Source organism: Meleagris gallopavo, chromosome 14 (assembly GCF_000146605.3).
Source record: "Meleagris gallopavo isolate NT-WF06-2002-E0010 breed Aviagen turkey brand Nicholas breeding stock chromosome 14, Turkey_5.1, whole genome shotgun sequence".
Classification (NCBI taxonomy): Eukaryota; Metazoa; Chordata; class Aves; order Galliformes; family Phasianidae; genus Meleagris; species Meleagris gallopavo.
In genome coordinates this window covers 1,043,723-1,059,504 of record NC_015024.2, presented here as the reverse complement: position 1 = coordinate 1,059,504, position 15,782 = coordinate 1,043,723, and the positions used below count along the sequence as shown (strand labels likewise).

The window sequence follows — 15,782 nt, the reverse complement described above, 5'->3', positions numbered from 1 at the left end:
TACTTCTGCATAGAAGGATATGGTAAGATTCCTTGCTTGTTCATATAGTAACTGCTCTACATTCCCAGGCTTCTATGTTTGTAGCTCTGTGCCCTAAATGGCTATGAAGAAGTAGAAATTCTAATACTGAAGTAGCCAAGAAGGTAAAATAGATGAAGGAGATGGATACTTAGAATTAATTGAATGGGATGATAATAGGAAGTGAGTCAGGCTTGCTAGCTTTTGGGGAAAGAGAAGGACTGGGTTATTCAGGAGGCTTAGCCCTGCTCCCCCCACTCTCCCAGAAGGACTGTTGGCTATACATATGTATACATAAGCTTTCTTTTTTTGCTGCCCATTGTTCTGGGAATGTGAAGAAGAAGGTGGGGGAGGAAATTGGATAGAAGACTCTAAAAGTGATTGGGAATCAGATGTTGCCACTCCTGAGAAATGCGTAGCAAAGGATGAGAAAGTACTAATGTGCTACTTGAGACTTTGGAATTGTCACAAGGCATGACAAGGGGATCATCTGTAGAGAAAGAGAAATTACTAGGAAAATGGAGAGACTTATTTCTCTGGAGTGAAAAATACTCTTCAATGAGCTTGTATTTGAACAACAAACGTTCTTTTTTTTTTATGGAAACATATACTGATACTTTATAAGAGGCTAGATTACTAGACATTGGTTTGCTTTTCTCTAGGAGTAACTTGGAGGAAGAGGATGAAAGAGAAGAAAAAGTAAGCTAATAGGTGCAAAAGCAAATAAATGTTTATTAAAAAAAAAAAAGGACTGGGAAACTTTTTTTAACAAAAAAACTAGAGAAAGACAACTGTTTATATAAGCAGGTGTTTATTAGCAGGCAATTAGACTTACAGAACTATAAAAAAAAAAGTAGTAAATTAAATATGAGCTGAAGATTTGAAAAAGCAGCAAAAAATTCACTGTTTGACCACTTTGCAGGTAGAGGAAAAGGTAGCCTCTTAAAATAAGAATAGAGTAACATCCTTCAGCAGGTTTCAAGCAGAGTTACAATACGGAATGTGTTTTCAGAGGAGAGGAGTTGATGGGAATCACCTGCAAAGGAGAATTGTTGTTTTGGATGTGGTGACAGGAGGTGAGCATGGGGCAGGGGTAGGAGCAACCATGAGTTCATGATAACTGAACAGTTCATACAACAGTAGCAAAGAAAGCTGGGCAGAGGTCTGTTAATTGAAATACTTGTTTTGGATCAAATCTTAGCAGAGGAAGAAAAGAATGAGTTGAGAAATCTCAAATTCTGTTCATCTTGACTAGAAAACTTTTGAATTCAAGAAATATAAGAAACAGTATTACAAGTCTCAAGACAGCTTATAAAGTAAGCTGATATATTTGTATTTCTGTTGTAGTTCTTTTCACTCTCTCAATGTGAAATAAGCAAAGTTTGAAAATTGCGCATAAACATTCTGGATACTTAAACTACAGGTTTAGAAAGTTGTTTTGTTAATGTTTTGGTTTAGTGTTTTGGTAAACTATGTATTGAACGGAAGAAAATTCTATTTCTTAGTTATTTGAAGCTCTGTTTCAATGTCATTAAGTTAGCAGATACTCATTTCAGTTCAAGGACAGATAAGGAAGTACACCATGGGGATTCAGTGGTATTCAGTGGATATATGCTTAATAAATTACGTATGAAGTGTTATAGGCAGACCATGGCCTGAAATTTTCATAGTGACCAGTGTCCTTGAGATGTTGGGGAGCCTACAAGATGTTGCAGAATTTGTGCATATCATCACAGGGAAGAGGAAATTCTGATCAACCATAGTTCTGCAAATCCGGAGACATCTGATAGTTTTCTGTGTGTTGCCGTCAGCATATGGTGGTGTCCTGTCTGCTAAGTAGAAATAGTTTCTCCAAATTCACCAATCACTGTGAGAATTGATGCACAAGTGGATTAAAGGGAATAGTGAATGATTTAGAAAATAAACTCTCAGGAAGTTCAGAAACTGTTATTTTCTTAGATAAGCATGTAAAGAGGCAGAGAATACTATGCTTTTTAATCGCCCTCTGGCAAAGTTTCTCCTTGGAAGCTGCAGTAAGTAGAATGTTCAACAGCTTCTAGAGAATTTGGAAGCTTTTCTCTTTGTGGTTGTTTATCTGAGAAGGTTCGCTAATCCACTTCTAGTGGTGGCACAACCTGTGGTCCTCATATACAAAATATAATTTGGGATAAGATTATCTCTGCTCCTTTTGCTAGGAGCACAAGAAACTTGAGTATTTGCTTGAAATGTTTGGTTTTACTGATCTTCAGTGCTGTAAGCCATACTTCCAGAAAGCACTTTGTATGTGCAATGATAGAATGTTAAACTGCAGTGCAGAAATATGTTAAAAGTTCTGCAATTTCATGCGTGACAGTGGGGGAAGGGAGAGAAGGTTTCCCTAGCTCCTTTTCAACTTCCTGTCCCCTTTCTGGGGGGAAGGAAAACAAAAACGACCCAAGTAAGATAGGGAGAGATAACAAATTTACTACAAATAGTAAAAGAATGTAAGGTAATGATATAAAATAGGAATTACAGGTAATAAATTGAACACGTGGGAGAGAAGGATTTTCTGACTGTGCTGCTAAATGCACTAACTGGAAGCGAGGAGAACAGTCTGCTCCCATCATCCAGAATCAGGAGTGTTGAAGATCCTTGGGAGCTGTAGTCTGTCCCTTCTCAGTGTACTTTCCTCTTGAAAAGCCAGAATTCGTGTGAGACTGCTAGAAATGCAGGACCAGGAAGTACAGCTCCACAGTGCTCTGGGCTCCAGCACCCAACAGCTTGCTGCACGATGTCATCATATGAAATGCTGATAAAACCAGGACACTAGTTAATGTGTATTTTGCATCAGTGTTTAAAGAAGTGAAAGATGGAGGTTTTCCTGAGCCTTCTGTTGAGAGATGAACAGCAGTGAGTATGTTAAGTATCAATAAACTGCACTACTCAAAAAGACAAATTAGTGAGTTTATGTGCAAAATGAATGGGTGAAGGAGAACAGTAAAACAGTCTGTGGTGGAGATGAGGGTCTGTGAAGTGAAATGCATGCAAGTGAAACTGCATGCAGACTTGAACAATGTCCAAGTAAATACATAGAGCTTGAGACAGACCAAAAGTTAGTTACTGACCTGTGAGCTGGATATGAATACTTGACAACAAGCATTTCTTGCTACAGAGCTGCCTCTCCCGTTTATGCCATTCCTTTAGAGGATGTCCTGTAACTATAAACAATGAATCAATTCAACCGAATCTACTGGGCTTTCTGAATATTTACGTAAACTGGATAGTAGAATTAAGTTACCAGTAGTTTGCTTAGTATCCTTTGCAATGTAACTGACGTGTCTGATTCTCTAAGATGCCTAGCTTTTCTTGTGCAGCTCTGTAAGTCTGTCTGCGTTGTAGGCAAGTTCAAGAGCTGATGTAAATCACTGCTGCTATCTTAGATCATCTTTGAAGTAGTTTGAGAGGCATAGACTGTGTTATGTGATTTATTTGGTATCGTGTGAGTGAACAAGTGAATTTTGGTGAGCCAGTGAGTGTTGAGAGATCTCCTTAAGTGGCACAACGTGCTTCTGGATTGAGCTGCAGGGCAGTCTTGTCCTAGAAGAGCAGGTAGTTCCTGCACTGTTTATGCTTGTATAACACATGTAACTGATGACATTATACAAAAAATTAGATATCTTCTTAAAACTTCAAGTTAAACATATGAACTCTTTATTTAGATATGTTTTTCAGCTCAAGTTCATCTCTGTTAATTTTTTTTTCAAATTAATTCAGTGAGACAGTTTTAAACAGGGGCCTTGTCACTTTGGAGACATTCTACTTATCTGTGGAGAGTTATTCTGTGTGAAAGGTGAATCATTCCTCTTTTCATCCCCTTGTAATTCTGTTTTGTTGGTCTTTTTTTTTTTTCACTTTACATTGTCAGCATTGTATTTATTGCCTTATTTTTGAAGTCTGTGTTTTGTGGGAGTGAAGACATCACTGTAGGTATTTATGCAGAGAAGTAGGGCAAGGTAGCCTTGTTGTGTATGAAATAGAGTGGGTGTTTATTAAATTATCATTCCTTGATAATAATTGCTATTCTTTATTCATGAAGAGTAGAAGGAGTTGGCCATCCAGGTGCTGGATACTGTAGTGACTTCTGCACTGCAGCTTTTATGTGGTGACATTTCTATATGCTGGCCTTTAAGAGGAGTATCACTGGTATGGTATTGTGAAAGTTGCACTGAAAAATCCTAGTATTTGTAATCACTGTTTTTGTGTGTATTTTTAGATATATATACACGCGTATAATATACATGCAATTTGTATACTCTATAGGTATACATCTATAAACCCTAATTCTAATAGAATATATAATTAGGAATGTGAGTCTCAATAGAGATCACTGGGTACTGCAGTCTAAACTGTTCCACTCCTTGCACCTAACTATTAAGGTAAAGCTCTCTTAAGTTAATCCTTACGTATTTACAAGCAAGTAGTGCACCAGAATCATTGTAACTAAAACAGGTAGCGAAGCTGGGCTCCATCGTGTCCCTCTGATGTTACCTCTCCGCTTAAAAGGGAGCGTTAGATCTTCCTTTCTCTATGATAGCCTCAGGCTGGGAGTGTTAAGTAAGCCTGCTGGGTCCTGGTATGGCTGTATTGTAATAACAGGTCACCTCGCAGTAGAGCAGTCCCACTAATGCCAGACAGTGAGTCAGAGTGCTGCTAGCAAGGTAAATGTTTTCTGGAGGAAAGGTTATAAGACAATCAGTTTGATTCTACAATACTTGCGCTATTTGGAAAGATAAAGATAACTGGCAGCTCTTAAGTAAAGCCTGTTGAGGGGGGAGAATATTCTCTGAAGAAGCAGAGAAGGATGTGAGGACTACAGGAACGTTTCAAGTTCTGAGCTCAGCAGCTTTTACAAAGAACTCAAACCTGAGGGATGTTTTCAGGTATCTAGAGGAGTTAGTGATGGCTAAAACAGTTCATTGATCTGGTAGTGGTGGTGGTGTTCTCTGGGATTTTTTTGTTTTTTAGTAATGTGGTGTATGCTGATTCCTGTGTGCCATGGAGTACAGGCGCTTGCTTTGCACAGGTGTGTGTGCTGGTTTTTCTGTCTAGCAGCACCTGTGCCTTTGCCCAAGGCTCTTGGGAGCTACTAGTGAGGCAGGGGCATCCTTTGCAGATTTCTCCATCACAAATTCAGATGTGATTTGGAATGACTGTCCTATCTTCCTTGTGACATTGCACAAGGCTTTTTCACTGTTCTTTGCCAGTATACATTATAAGTCATCAGTGAAGGCATACCATATTTATCTGTGTGAGGATCCTGTGTGAGAGACAGTTGTGGTATCTGATGAGGCTGCAGCCTCAATATTCATCAGTAGACTGAGTGTCACTTTCAGACGGTAGTGTTGGGTGTGAGGAAATACAAGGTGAAGTCTTCCTCAGCTGTATGTCCCACAGCTTGCGTTTGGGTGCAGAAGATCAGTGTGCTTTGCTGAGAAATGGCTCGCCTTGTACAAGCCTTGTGTTCCAGCCTGGAGTATCACCGTACATCTGCAGGTTTGTGCTTGGAGATTGCTGGGAAACTAATGCAGGGTTAATCTGGCTGTTACTTAGCAGAAGCAGCACAGATTCCTGGCTCCTGTTTGTGTCTGTTAAAACATGACTCTGTGTAAGTTCACTCCTCTTGAACGGTGATCTGTGGCATTCAGCTCAGAAGTAATCCGTAGTGAGCATGTTATGTAGCACTCTTTCTATCTCAAACGCAGACATGACTTCCTGTAGTGTGGCTTTCACATTATTTTCTGGTTCTGCTTTACCATTAAGATCTGATTCTTATTTTTTTTTCTCTTAGGTGGTTTTTGAGTGAGTGTGGATGGATTTTGAGCGTGTGCTTCAGATTAAGTAATTTAAACTGGAAAGAAGGCAGCATTGATTTCAGTTGTCAAGCATTCTGTTCGTATTTGTATTTTCATAAGGGATTTTTCCTCATTGGTCGATATCTAGGTACAAATTAACTTTGACAGATCATATATCCTTTCTCAGTAATTCTCTAGCCAAAAAAAATCTTTAGTTTCATACAAATGTTACTTCATTCTGTAGTTAAATTATGGTATTACTATGTATGTCTTGCCTTAAGCTTGAATGACAATGCTGATATAACACTTTTTCAAAATCCTTTAGGCTTCAACTACATAAACTTTAAATGAATCTCATAGACCATATAGCTTTTTCTTAATGTCTACAATTTTTTGTTTATCTCTAGATACTGATGTTCATTTTTTTCTGAACTTTGAAAACAAATTGATTCAGTCTTTTGCAGATTCAGGGTTTAGAGACTGAAAAAAGAAAACAAACTCCCTTGTCTTTTCAGTTTTTAATCAGTATTTAACTTCTCAGTGGAGTAATAAAGTTTTAGACATTTAGACTTATGCTTATGCTACACAGAACAAAACCAGAAGTTAAGGTTTTTATGTTTAGTTCCATGTATTTCATTAGAAAGGAGGAAAATTGTGCTTAATACAGCACTGCAGTTTAAAACAGTGAACTGCAAGATATTCCCACTCCCAGCATGTATACAATTCCAAAAGCAACGTGCTTCTGAGAATTCATTGACTCACAATGAAGTTTTCAGTTGCCAAAAATGAGGCCTTCACATAGGCTACCATAACCTTACTTTTAATGTAAACTCCTTCAGAAAGATGTGAAGTAAACTGCTATTTTTGTTCTGTAATCTCTGTTTTAAACAACAGGCACCTCAGGTCAATAGAAGAGACTTAGCTGCCTTTTGCAAGGGGAGAGACAATAGAATATGCCCACGCTTTTTGACATTCCTTGTTTCTTTTGCTTATGACAGATGTTGGATGTGTGGTAGTTGTGGTTCTTTTCCTATAACACTGACTGAAGAAAAAGTAGGTTGAGTGGTGGCTGTAAAAGTAAGGGATTTTTCTTTTTGCTTTATGGATCTGAAAATGTAGCAGTTAAAGAAACAGTGTGAGTGTAGTGAACTTGAAGACCAAACTAACTCCTGCAGTAGATTGTTAATTATCTACCTTAACTGCTTCACAGTTTTCAGAATGTGCTCTCTCCCCAAGCAAAGGGTATTTAAGACTTGAGAACTGCTTTCCTGCCACATGAGGACATTCTGTTAGAGGAAAATACTCCGAGGAGTTGTGCACATTTATTGAGCCCTTTCCTTGAGTCTTGGAGGCTTCCTGGAGCTCAGCCTGTAATGGCACTCTCAACCTCTCGTTTGTCTGGGAAGAATGTAATGGCTTCTTTCCACTCAGTTTTATCAGCTAGTTATGAATTTATGGGTTTGGCCTGTACAATCAGAATTCAGTTGCTTTATTGAATGCAAATTCTTATGACTTACTAGGAAAAAGAAAGCTCTCAATCTGCAGATAAATGCCAAAGATGAACATTCTGAACTGCTTTGGGCAAGTCTAGCATCTTCAGCTCGGTGGTTCTGGGATTGGTATAGGCTGATAGTATCTTTTGCTATATTTTGCATCTCATCTAAATCAGGATGAGAGACTGAACATGACATGAGAGACTGCATGCTATTTGATGCAAAGGGGAAGTTCTTACCCAGTTGAAACTAAAGCACTTTGCACAAAACTAGCAACAAAGCTATGGACTATTGGGTTTTACTGCTTGTCCTTCTCAAGAGTGCACTATGGTGATGTGTTGATGGCAGTATTGGAGAGGAGCTTGACCCAGTGGTTTCCATGTTGCACTAACCTTTTGCAGGTCAAACTGTGCAAGCCTGCTAATGATCCAGCATGTGCAGTATTTGGTACTTGTAAAGAGAAAGTGTTTGTATGTAATAATAGGTGATCTCTGGATGTGAGGAGAAGTAGAATCTGTAGGTGTGCTTTTTTCAATTGGTCTTACTCCATTTTACATTTGTTTTCATGTCCACAATGGACTGGTTTCCTCTTTGTAGGAGGAAGAAGAGCAAGAGGAAGAAGATGATGATGAAGATGATGATGATACAGATGACCTTGATGAACTAGATACAGACCAGCTGCTGGAGGCTGAGTTGGAGGAGGATGAGAACAATGAGAATGCTGGTGAGGATGGAGAAAATGACTTTTCGCCCTCCGACGATGAGGAACTTGCCAACCTCCTGGAAGAGGGTGATGAGGGTGAAGATGAAGACTCTGATGCTGATGAGGAAGTTGAGCTGATTCTTGGAGATAGTAAGTACCTTTACCAGCTTGGTAACCACAGGTGACCTGGTCCTCTATTTAATGTCATGATAAACATGCAGATCTAACTGGATTGATTTAGTTGACTTTCTCCTTCACTGGTATGTAAGGCACAGTACATCATGCTTGTTCACCCATAGCCTCTCATAGCTATCTGTTGGTAAAAGCAGTTGTTATCTGAGAGAGCAACTCAGTGAGTTCTGGAAAGGAAGGTATTTGCTTTCTTCAAGAGCTCCCAGCTGTGTGTGTGAAATCTTAATGGTGGGCCAGGAAACAACATGGAAGAAGCCATGTCTGATTGTTTGCTTGTCCTGCCCTTTGAGGGGTCTTTGGTTGAACCTGTCACTTCACTTCTCTACTTTATTTGTGCCTGTAAGGACAGTGAAGCCTTCTTTCTCTTCTGCAGTTGCTTAAAGTGTGAAGTCAACATGTCATTGACTTTGCATCCTTTTTTCTGCTCCTAACATACCTTTTGAGGTAAAACTGAAATTCTTCTCTTTTTCTGGCATAGATACTGAGACTTGAAAAATTAAGAGACTGTGAGTGTAAGAAAGAAAGGTCTAAACTCTTTATCTAGCATTTCAGTTCAGAAAAAGGCTTACAAGAAAAAGAAGGTGAGTTGTAGCTTCAGGCTTGGAATTTGTGCCATCAGATTCTGTTTTTGTTTGTTTTTTTTTTTTCCCCCAAACTAAATCTTTTTGAGTTCCAAGGTGTGAAATAGGTATAAGATGGTTCCCTTAGCTTAAGAGTCTGATAAGGATAAGTAATTAGTGTGAGGTGATAAGGCATTCACATGGTAGGTATAGTACAGAGGATCACACTGGACATAGCTTAAATTCATTAATAGAGTATTGCACTTCAACATTTTGGGGTTGCATGTAACTTATGCCTGTCTCATTAGCTGACATGTTAATGCTGATACAACTCCATTTCAGTTTTGGCAGAGGATGCAGAGCTCAATGTTGTTATAAGAGCTCCCAAAATGCTCAAACTTGAGTTGTCCAGGGGCGGCAGTTCAGGGCAGTAATTTCAATACCTATTCCCATAACAAAACTGAATGCTACCTAACAGTTATTTCAGTGCTTTGCAGAGCGTTGTGGATTACAGAATGTCCACGTGTGTATGGTGCTAATGGATAGAGCCATTTGGGATTTGGTATTGAAGCAGAGCTCCCTGTTTTTCTCTATTTTGGTTGAATCTCCCTAAACAAGTGTGCTTCAAAATAAATAGTTCGAAGAACAACTGAAACAACTTTCTTTTCTCATGACTTAGAAGAGATTGCTTCCTTTTCAGCAGCAATCCATTGAGAAACTCTTAAGTATAAATTTGTTTTGCTTCTCCACTGTTATCGCTTCGGGTTGAGTAGGTCTGTTTATCTTGCCCAAAGCAATTTGTGCACTGTGCCCAAAAACTTGTTCCTGGGCAAGGAGCTTTGTCTTTTTTGAAGTGGACATGGCATATATGTCTGATAGACGAGAATTCCACGTTCTTCTTCCATGTCCAGGACAGGAATCACCTTGGAATATGCTGAATTCAAGTATCTGCGATGACGCCTTGCATCAGCATGGCTGACTTTGTTTCATCAGTTTCTTCTATAATCTGAAATGGCAATTTCTAGACAGGTCTTACAAGCTTCTTCCAAGCAGTTAACTGCAATCAGGTTTACTTTTAGTTTTGAGCTTCACATCTGTAAGGTTATATGGTGGACTGGAGCATAAGGAGCTAGGAAGTCCCTCTTCAAAGCTTTCCTCTGGTATTAGGTAAGAGCAACTTTTTCAGCTGCTTTTCTTCTCCAGAGCGTCTGGTTTGTTATCTCCCTTGGACTTCTTTCCCTCTTACTGCATAAGTGTGGCTTCTGCTGTTTACTAGCTCTCCCTGTGTTGCTGTAACTGCTCTGGGAGCACAGATCACCCTTCATGGTCAGCATGCTGGAAGGTAAGACTAGAACTGGTCACAGTGAAAAGCACCTGGCAGTATGAGGAGGGGCATTGCTGTACTGCAGCTGTGGTTACTTGCCCTACTTCTTAGCAGTACACGCTCCTGGGCAATCTGTACTTTCCTTGGAGCTTCTTTAAGCAGTTCAAAAGTAATTGCTTCTTCTCCCCCTGTTCTTCATGGGGAAATAGCACACTCATGAATGTGTGGCTCCAGTACTGGGTGCATCAGAGACCTGGGGAATTGAGGCCAGAAAGATCAGCTAGTAAATAATTTTTAATCAGGAGGACAAGCTTCCTGTAAAGTCCTCTGGTAGGCCTGGGGAAGAAGTGTGCAGGATACTCCAGCAGTCAGCTGTCTGTACAGATTGCCAGTGTGGTGTAGGATAACTTTATCTTCAATTCGGGCATTCCATTTTTCTCTTCCTCCTTAGAAGCTTTCTTAGAGAAGAGGGTTGGGGAAGAGGGTTTGTGCCCTCTGGTGCTTGCCTGTGATGTTGTTTTTTTTTTTTTTTCCTTAAGGATATCATCTGAGAAGGTTGAGTGTTCCAGAAAACTTTACTTACCTTAGCAGGCATTTTAGAGATCCAGTATAGCGATGGCTAAAAGGAAGTTCTGGTGTCTTTTTTTTTTTTCCTAACTATTTTTAACATCTAGTTAACTGCAGCATCCAATGAATTTACGTAGGAGAAAGAACCATCATCATCTCCAAGGTAAGGCAGGAGGTTTCCTTGCTGCCAGAGCAGCTGCTACTTCCCTCTTGTAAACTGAGGAAGGGGAGATTTTCTATTAAAAAGCAAGTGTGTATGTGTGACTGCTTTTGATAAATCCTTTCATGCTCTCATCCTGTACCACAGGGAAGAAAAACCAGCAAAGGTACAATGTTCAGAAATAGGTTATGGGTCACTGTTAGCGGGCATCATGTAGTTAAATGAATTTATGGTAACCTTTAGGCTGCTAGAGGAAGGTGTTAGTTTTGAGTGCATAGATTGCTTCTCTTCTGAAGGGAGGTCTCCCACTGTTCTGTGCTGCCAGGACCATCAGACCAATAAGAACCTAACGCTGAAGAAGTCTGGGTCCAGCTTGCTGCGTAATGAATTACCCTATGAACATTATACAGAGGCCATGTTTAACCACATTGGAACTGTTGAACTTGCTTTGAAATGACAGCTGTGAGAAATGACTGTCCAGCCCCAAGCACAAAGAGCTGTGGGGTGGATGCAGCTGCAGGGTGCCCTAGATGGGCACACTAAGTTGTGCAGGCAGCTTGTGTGCAGGTAACTTCCTCCTGGCATACTTCTGTCTTGTCATGAGAAAATACTGCCAGCTAATAGAAACTGCACTTGCTAGAGCTGCTGCTGTCCTCTTCCCTCTACTTTAACAGGGAGGAAAAGCTCTGGTGCAGATTTGCTAACTGCTTTTGGTTGATTTTAAAAGCATTAACAGGACTAGCTGCCTTCCTCGTTGCTGAGGTGCTGCTGGTCCCAAGCAGCTGGTGGCCATCTCTTATGCCTTGCTTAGCTGCCCTGCTGACTGTCTGCTGACTGAACATAACCTACATGTCTCCTTTTCAGCTGACAGCTCCGATAACTCCGACTTGGAAGATGACATAATCTTGACTCTGAACGAGTGAGGAGCGAGTGTTAGGTGGGGTGTTGCCAGGAGGAAACACTCCCTTCCCACCCTTCCCAGCAGAAGACCAGAGACCAAATTGGAAACGGATTCTGAGCACCCCAACCCTTTTCCTCCTGGAAAAACCTGAGGAACTTCAGCTCATCCGCTGTGTTGGTTTGAGTCAGTTTGAGGCTCAGAGCAAAGTCTGAAGCTCTTCAATAAAGAGACCTGGGGTTAGGCCTCTTTTCTCTCTGCCTTTTTTTTTTATTTTTTATTTTAGGCTGAGATGACTCTCCTCGTCAAGGAAACTTCTGAAGATATTTCACAGTATATTTTCTTTGTATAAAGTTCTTTCCTAAAGAACAGAAATAGTTTTATATATACATAAAAAAAAAAAAAAAAGGCAGGTGTTATAGTGAAGAGGGAATGAACTGATGAACTTTGTATTCCTGTAGTACATTATTACCATGTGGTAGGTTTGGGGGAAACAAATTGTTTAAAATTTAAAGAGAGGCATTTTTATGCAACTACTAAATGAAATAAGAGGATTGTTGTTTCTAAAGTTGTTGAGGAATGAGAATATTTTTATTTTAAATATGATTTTATTTTTTAAAAACACAACAAGTGTTACTGCCTGCAAGTTCTCTGTGTTTCAGATGAAGTGGGCCTCCAGAAAAGAATTCTGGGGGTGTTTGGTAACTGAATGAACAGGCTGTATAAAGCGGAGATTCTCGCTGTGATACCAGCTCTCTGGGAGACTGATAGAAAGCCTGGCTTTGCCCTAATTGGAGCCTAGTGTTTCTGAGGATGTGGGAATCTGGGATTAAAGTTTGAGCTCTCTTTTTTTCCCCCCTTTACCCTTTGTGGTTACAGTTTTTTAATCTTTTTTTTCTTCCCTTTTTGCCCTCTGTGGAAACTGCAAATTGAAGGCCTTTTTTCTTTAATGTAAAGTGTATTTATTAAAAAATCAAATACAAGTCCTGTCTCTGTCTATGGCCGTGAGCTGTTGCCATACATTTCTCTGCCACCCATATAGAAGCAGTGCTCTGCCTAGCAGCAGAATGTGGCCCTGTGCAGGAGAGCAGCTAGGTGTAGCTACTGGCCCAGCTGCAATAAAGGACAGGGTAAACAAGAGGTGAGATTTCAGGAGGGCACAGGCTCCACCCACTGCTCTGGTCTGTAAGGACTCCTAGACCTACAGGACCTGTGGAACATCTTGCCTGTGGTTTCAAATCTGCCATGTCAGCTTGCCTGCCAGCCTTGAATTTTCTGCAGAAGTTTCAAGCAGCACAGCATTTATCTGCTTCCTATGTGAGCAGGGAGTGCTGCTGGTGTCCTTTTGAAGGTGCACCAGAATATCCAGTCTGCAGCTCAGTTGCAGGAAGGGCAGGGAGCTCACTGCCTTGCTGCTGTCTGTCAGAAGGCAGCAGCTGCCTTGGACTCTTGATTCACATGTGGTTTGGCATCAGGTGGATTGCCTTCTGGCTATACTGGTGGAAGGCAAATGAGGTGCTCCTGCTCATACATGACAACGGACTCTGTCCTTTGTAAAGGGGGGAAAAATTCGGTTGTGTGCTGCACAGTTAAACACTCATCTACAGCTTACTGCTGTGAGTTGAAACTGAAAGGTAAGTGTGCTTTTCACTTACTTGGACAAGGCCACTTAAATGCATTCTTTATGCTCAGGTGTTCAGAGAATATCCACTCAACTTCTTACTTTTTTTCTCTGTTTTGGCCACTTTCAGAATAGGGTTTGAGGCAGAGCAGGGAGATGGAGGCTTCTCACTCCTTGATGCCACATTTTCCACAACAACCAGTGCTCATTTCAACAAAGGCTGAACGATTAATTGTTCAAAGAAGAACCACCTCCTTTTTAACCCAGAGAAAGGATAGTTTTTCTTTCAGCATTGCATCTCCTAATGCACTGACCCAGGAATGCTTGTAAATAATTGAAAAGATAGAGTTCTGCTGCAGCTTTTAATGGACAATTACAGGACCTATAAAGATGAACAAGTTATGATTACTACAGCATTTAAGACCAGCCATTGGAGCAATGTTTTGGTTAGACAGGGAGTTGAAAACAGGATCTGCCATCCATCAGCAGTGCAAGTCAGCCTCTACCTTATCAAAACACTTCTTACACAACTTTACTTTAAAAACATGCTCAGGAGGAGAGGAGAAAAAATATGAAGCTCTACCACTAGTGAGAGGAGATGTGCCAGCTGGGCATATTTTCTGGCATTATACCACAGCTGTAACTATCTGCATCTGTTGGATGCAGATAGGGAACCTGCAGGTTGGGGCAGTTTGCCAGCTATTCTTATGAGACAGAAATGAAATGCCTAACAGACAGAGCTCCTATTTATAAAATTTGCCTTGAAACCAGGCCACTGTAAGTACAAATGCAATCCTCTCCTTTCACAATCCTCCCCTACAACACCATCTACCTGTAGTGAATAGAGCCAAAAGGGAGCAGGTTTGGGGCCTAACAACTGCAGCTGAAGTGACAGAGCCTGGCTCACTGCCACCACGTGGGGCCTGAGGCATGTGCTGGGCTGTGCTTGGCCGTGTGCGTGCATGTGCGCTGCTTCTGTAAGCTGAGGTTGAGTGTCAGCCTGTGCTGTCACACACTGACCCAGCCCAAGGGCATGTCTCAGCCTTCCTCTGCTGCAGTGCAGGGCAGTTGAGCACACATCTGCAGCACAGCAAATGGAGTGTTAGGGCAAGAAGCTAAAGTTTGGCCATGGTACTTTAGGATTAAAGAAAGACAGCAAACAACTGATGTTAGAAGCAGTGGTGTAAGCCAGGGTATTTCTGGACAGGTGTTAAAAAAGAAGATGCTATTCAGTCTGTATACTAATGCTCTTGGACCACCCTTCCTCCCAGTTTGCCCACAGACACAGCCCTATTGCATTACCTTGCTGCAACAAGTGTACAGCTGTGAGACATTCATGTTGCACATGGTGCAGCCCAACCAGTCGAGCAGTGACTGTGGTTCTCTGGCTGGGAAGCTCAGGTCTAGTAGGGGGTGGAAAGGACCCCTGCAGATCCCCTAGTACAACCCCTTGATAGAGCAGATAGAGCAGGTTCCCTACAGCAGGTCACACAGGGAAGCATCCAGGTGCCTCTTGAACATCTTCAGAGGAGGAGACTCCACAGGCTCCTTGGGCAGCCTGCTCCACTGCTCTGTAACCCCCTGAAAAAACTTTTCTCATGTTTGTCTGGAACTTCCTTTGTTTCAGTTTGTGCCCATTGGTCCTTGGGCACCACCAAAAAGAACTTGGCCTCATCTGCTTGACTTCTGCCTGTTAGGTATTCACAGGCATTGATAACATCTCTCAGCTTTCGCCAGGTTGACCAGCCCCTGGGGCTCGCAGTGTTTCCTCACGAGGGAGATGCTCTAGGTCCTTAGCCATCATTGCTCTCTGCTGGACTGTACAGCAGTTCTCTGTCTTTTGTGCACAGAGGAGCCCAGAACTGGATTGCAGCACTCCAGCTGTGGCCTCACCAGGGCACAGCAGAGGGGAGGATCACCTCCCTCACCCTGCTGGCCACACTCTTTGTTACACACCCCCAGGTACCATTAGACTTCTTGGCCACCTGGGCATATTGCTGGCTTATGGCCAACCTGCTGCCCACCAAGAGTCCCTGGTCCTTCTGTGCACAGCTCCTCTGCAGCAGCTCAGCCCTCCTCAGGTGTAGGACCCTGCACTTGCCCTTGCTGAATCTCATAAGGTTCCCTTCTGCCCAATTTATGAAACAGTCCAAGCCCTATGCTATTATTTACTTGTCTCGAAAGGAAAGTGGAAGATGGGGTATCTGTACTGGTTCCTTGGCTCTGTTATCAGAGATGTGCAGCTTTTGCCATGCCAGAAGCCATCAGGCACTTGCTGGGGCCCTACTGCAAACTCTGCTGTGACAGTGGGGACATAGCCACCACATAGGGTGCTCCCTGACCCTCTGGTCACACTGACTGGCCATAAGGGGCATTTAATAACACTTGGTTTTAGATGACACTTAGAGGTTACAC

At 41.6% G+C, this 15,782-nt stretch overlaps 1 protein-coding gene across 4 annotated transcripts in view; it reads left to right on the top strand.

Annotated features, from left to right (window-relative positions):
• The window catches only part of DCAF1 (DDB1 and CUL4 associated factor 1), a 46,775-nt gene extending 34,046 nt beyond the window's left edge, over positions 1 to 12,729 (top strand). Inside the window, exons 22-24 of one of the 4 annotated variants that reach the window (XM_019619895.2) lie at positions 17 to 22; positions 7,940 to 8,195; positions 11,713 to 12,729. In XM_019619895.2, the coding sequence (XP_019475440.1) occupies positions 17 to 22; positions 7,940 to 8,195; positions 11,713 to 11,771 (321 nt within the window). In that variant the 3' untranslated portion in view covers positions 11,772 to 12,729. The other 3 variants (XM_019619894.2, XM_019619896.2, XM_010718289.3) reach the window with 3 other exon arrangements.
• The last annotated feature ends 3,053 nt before the right edge of the window (positions 12,730 to 15,782 follow it).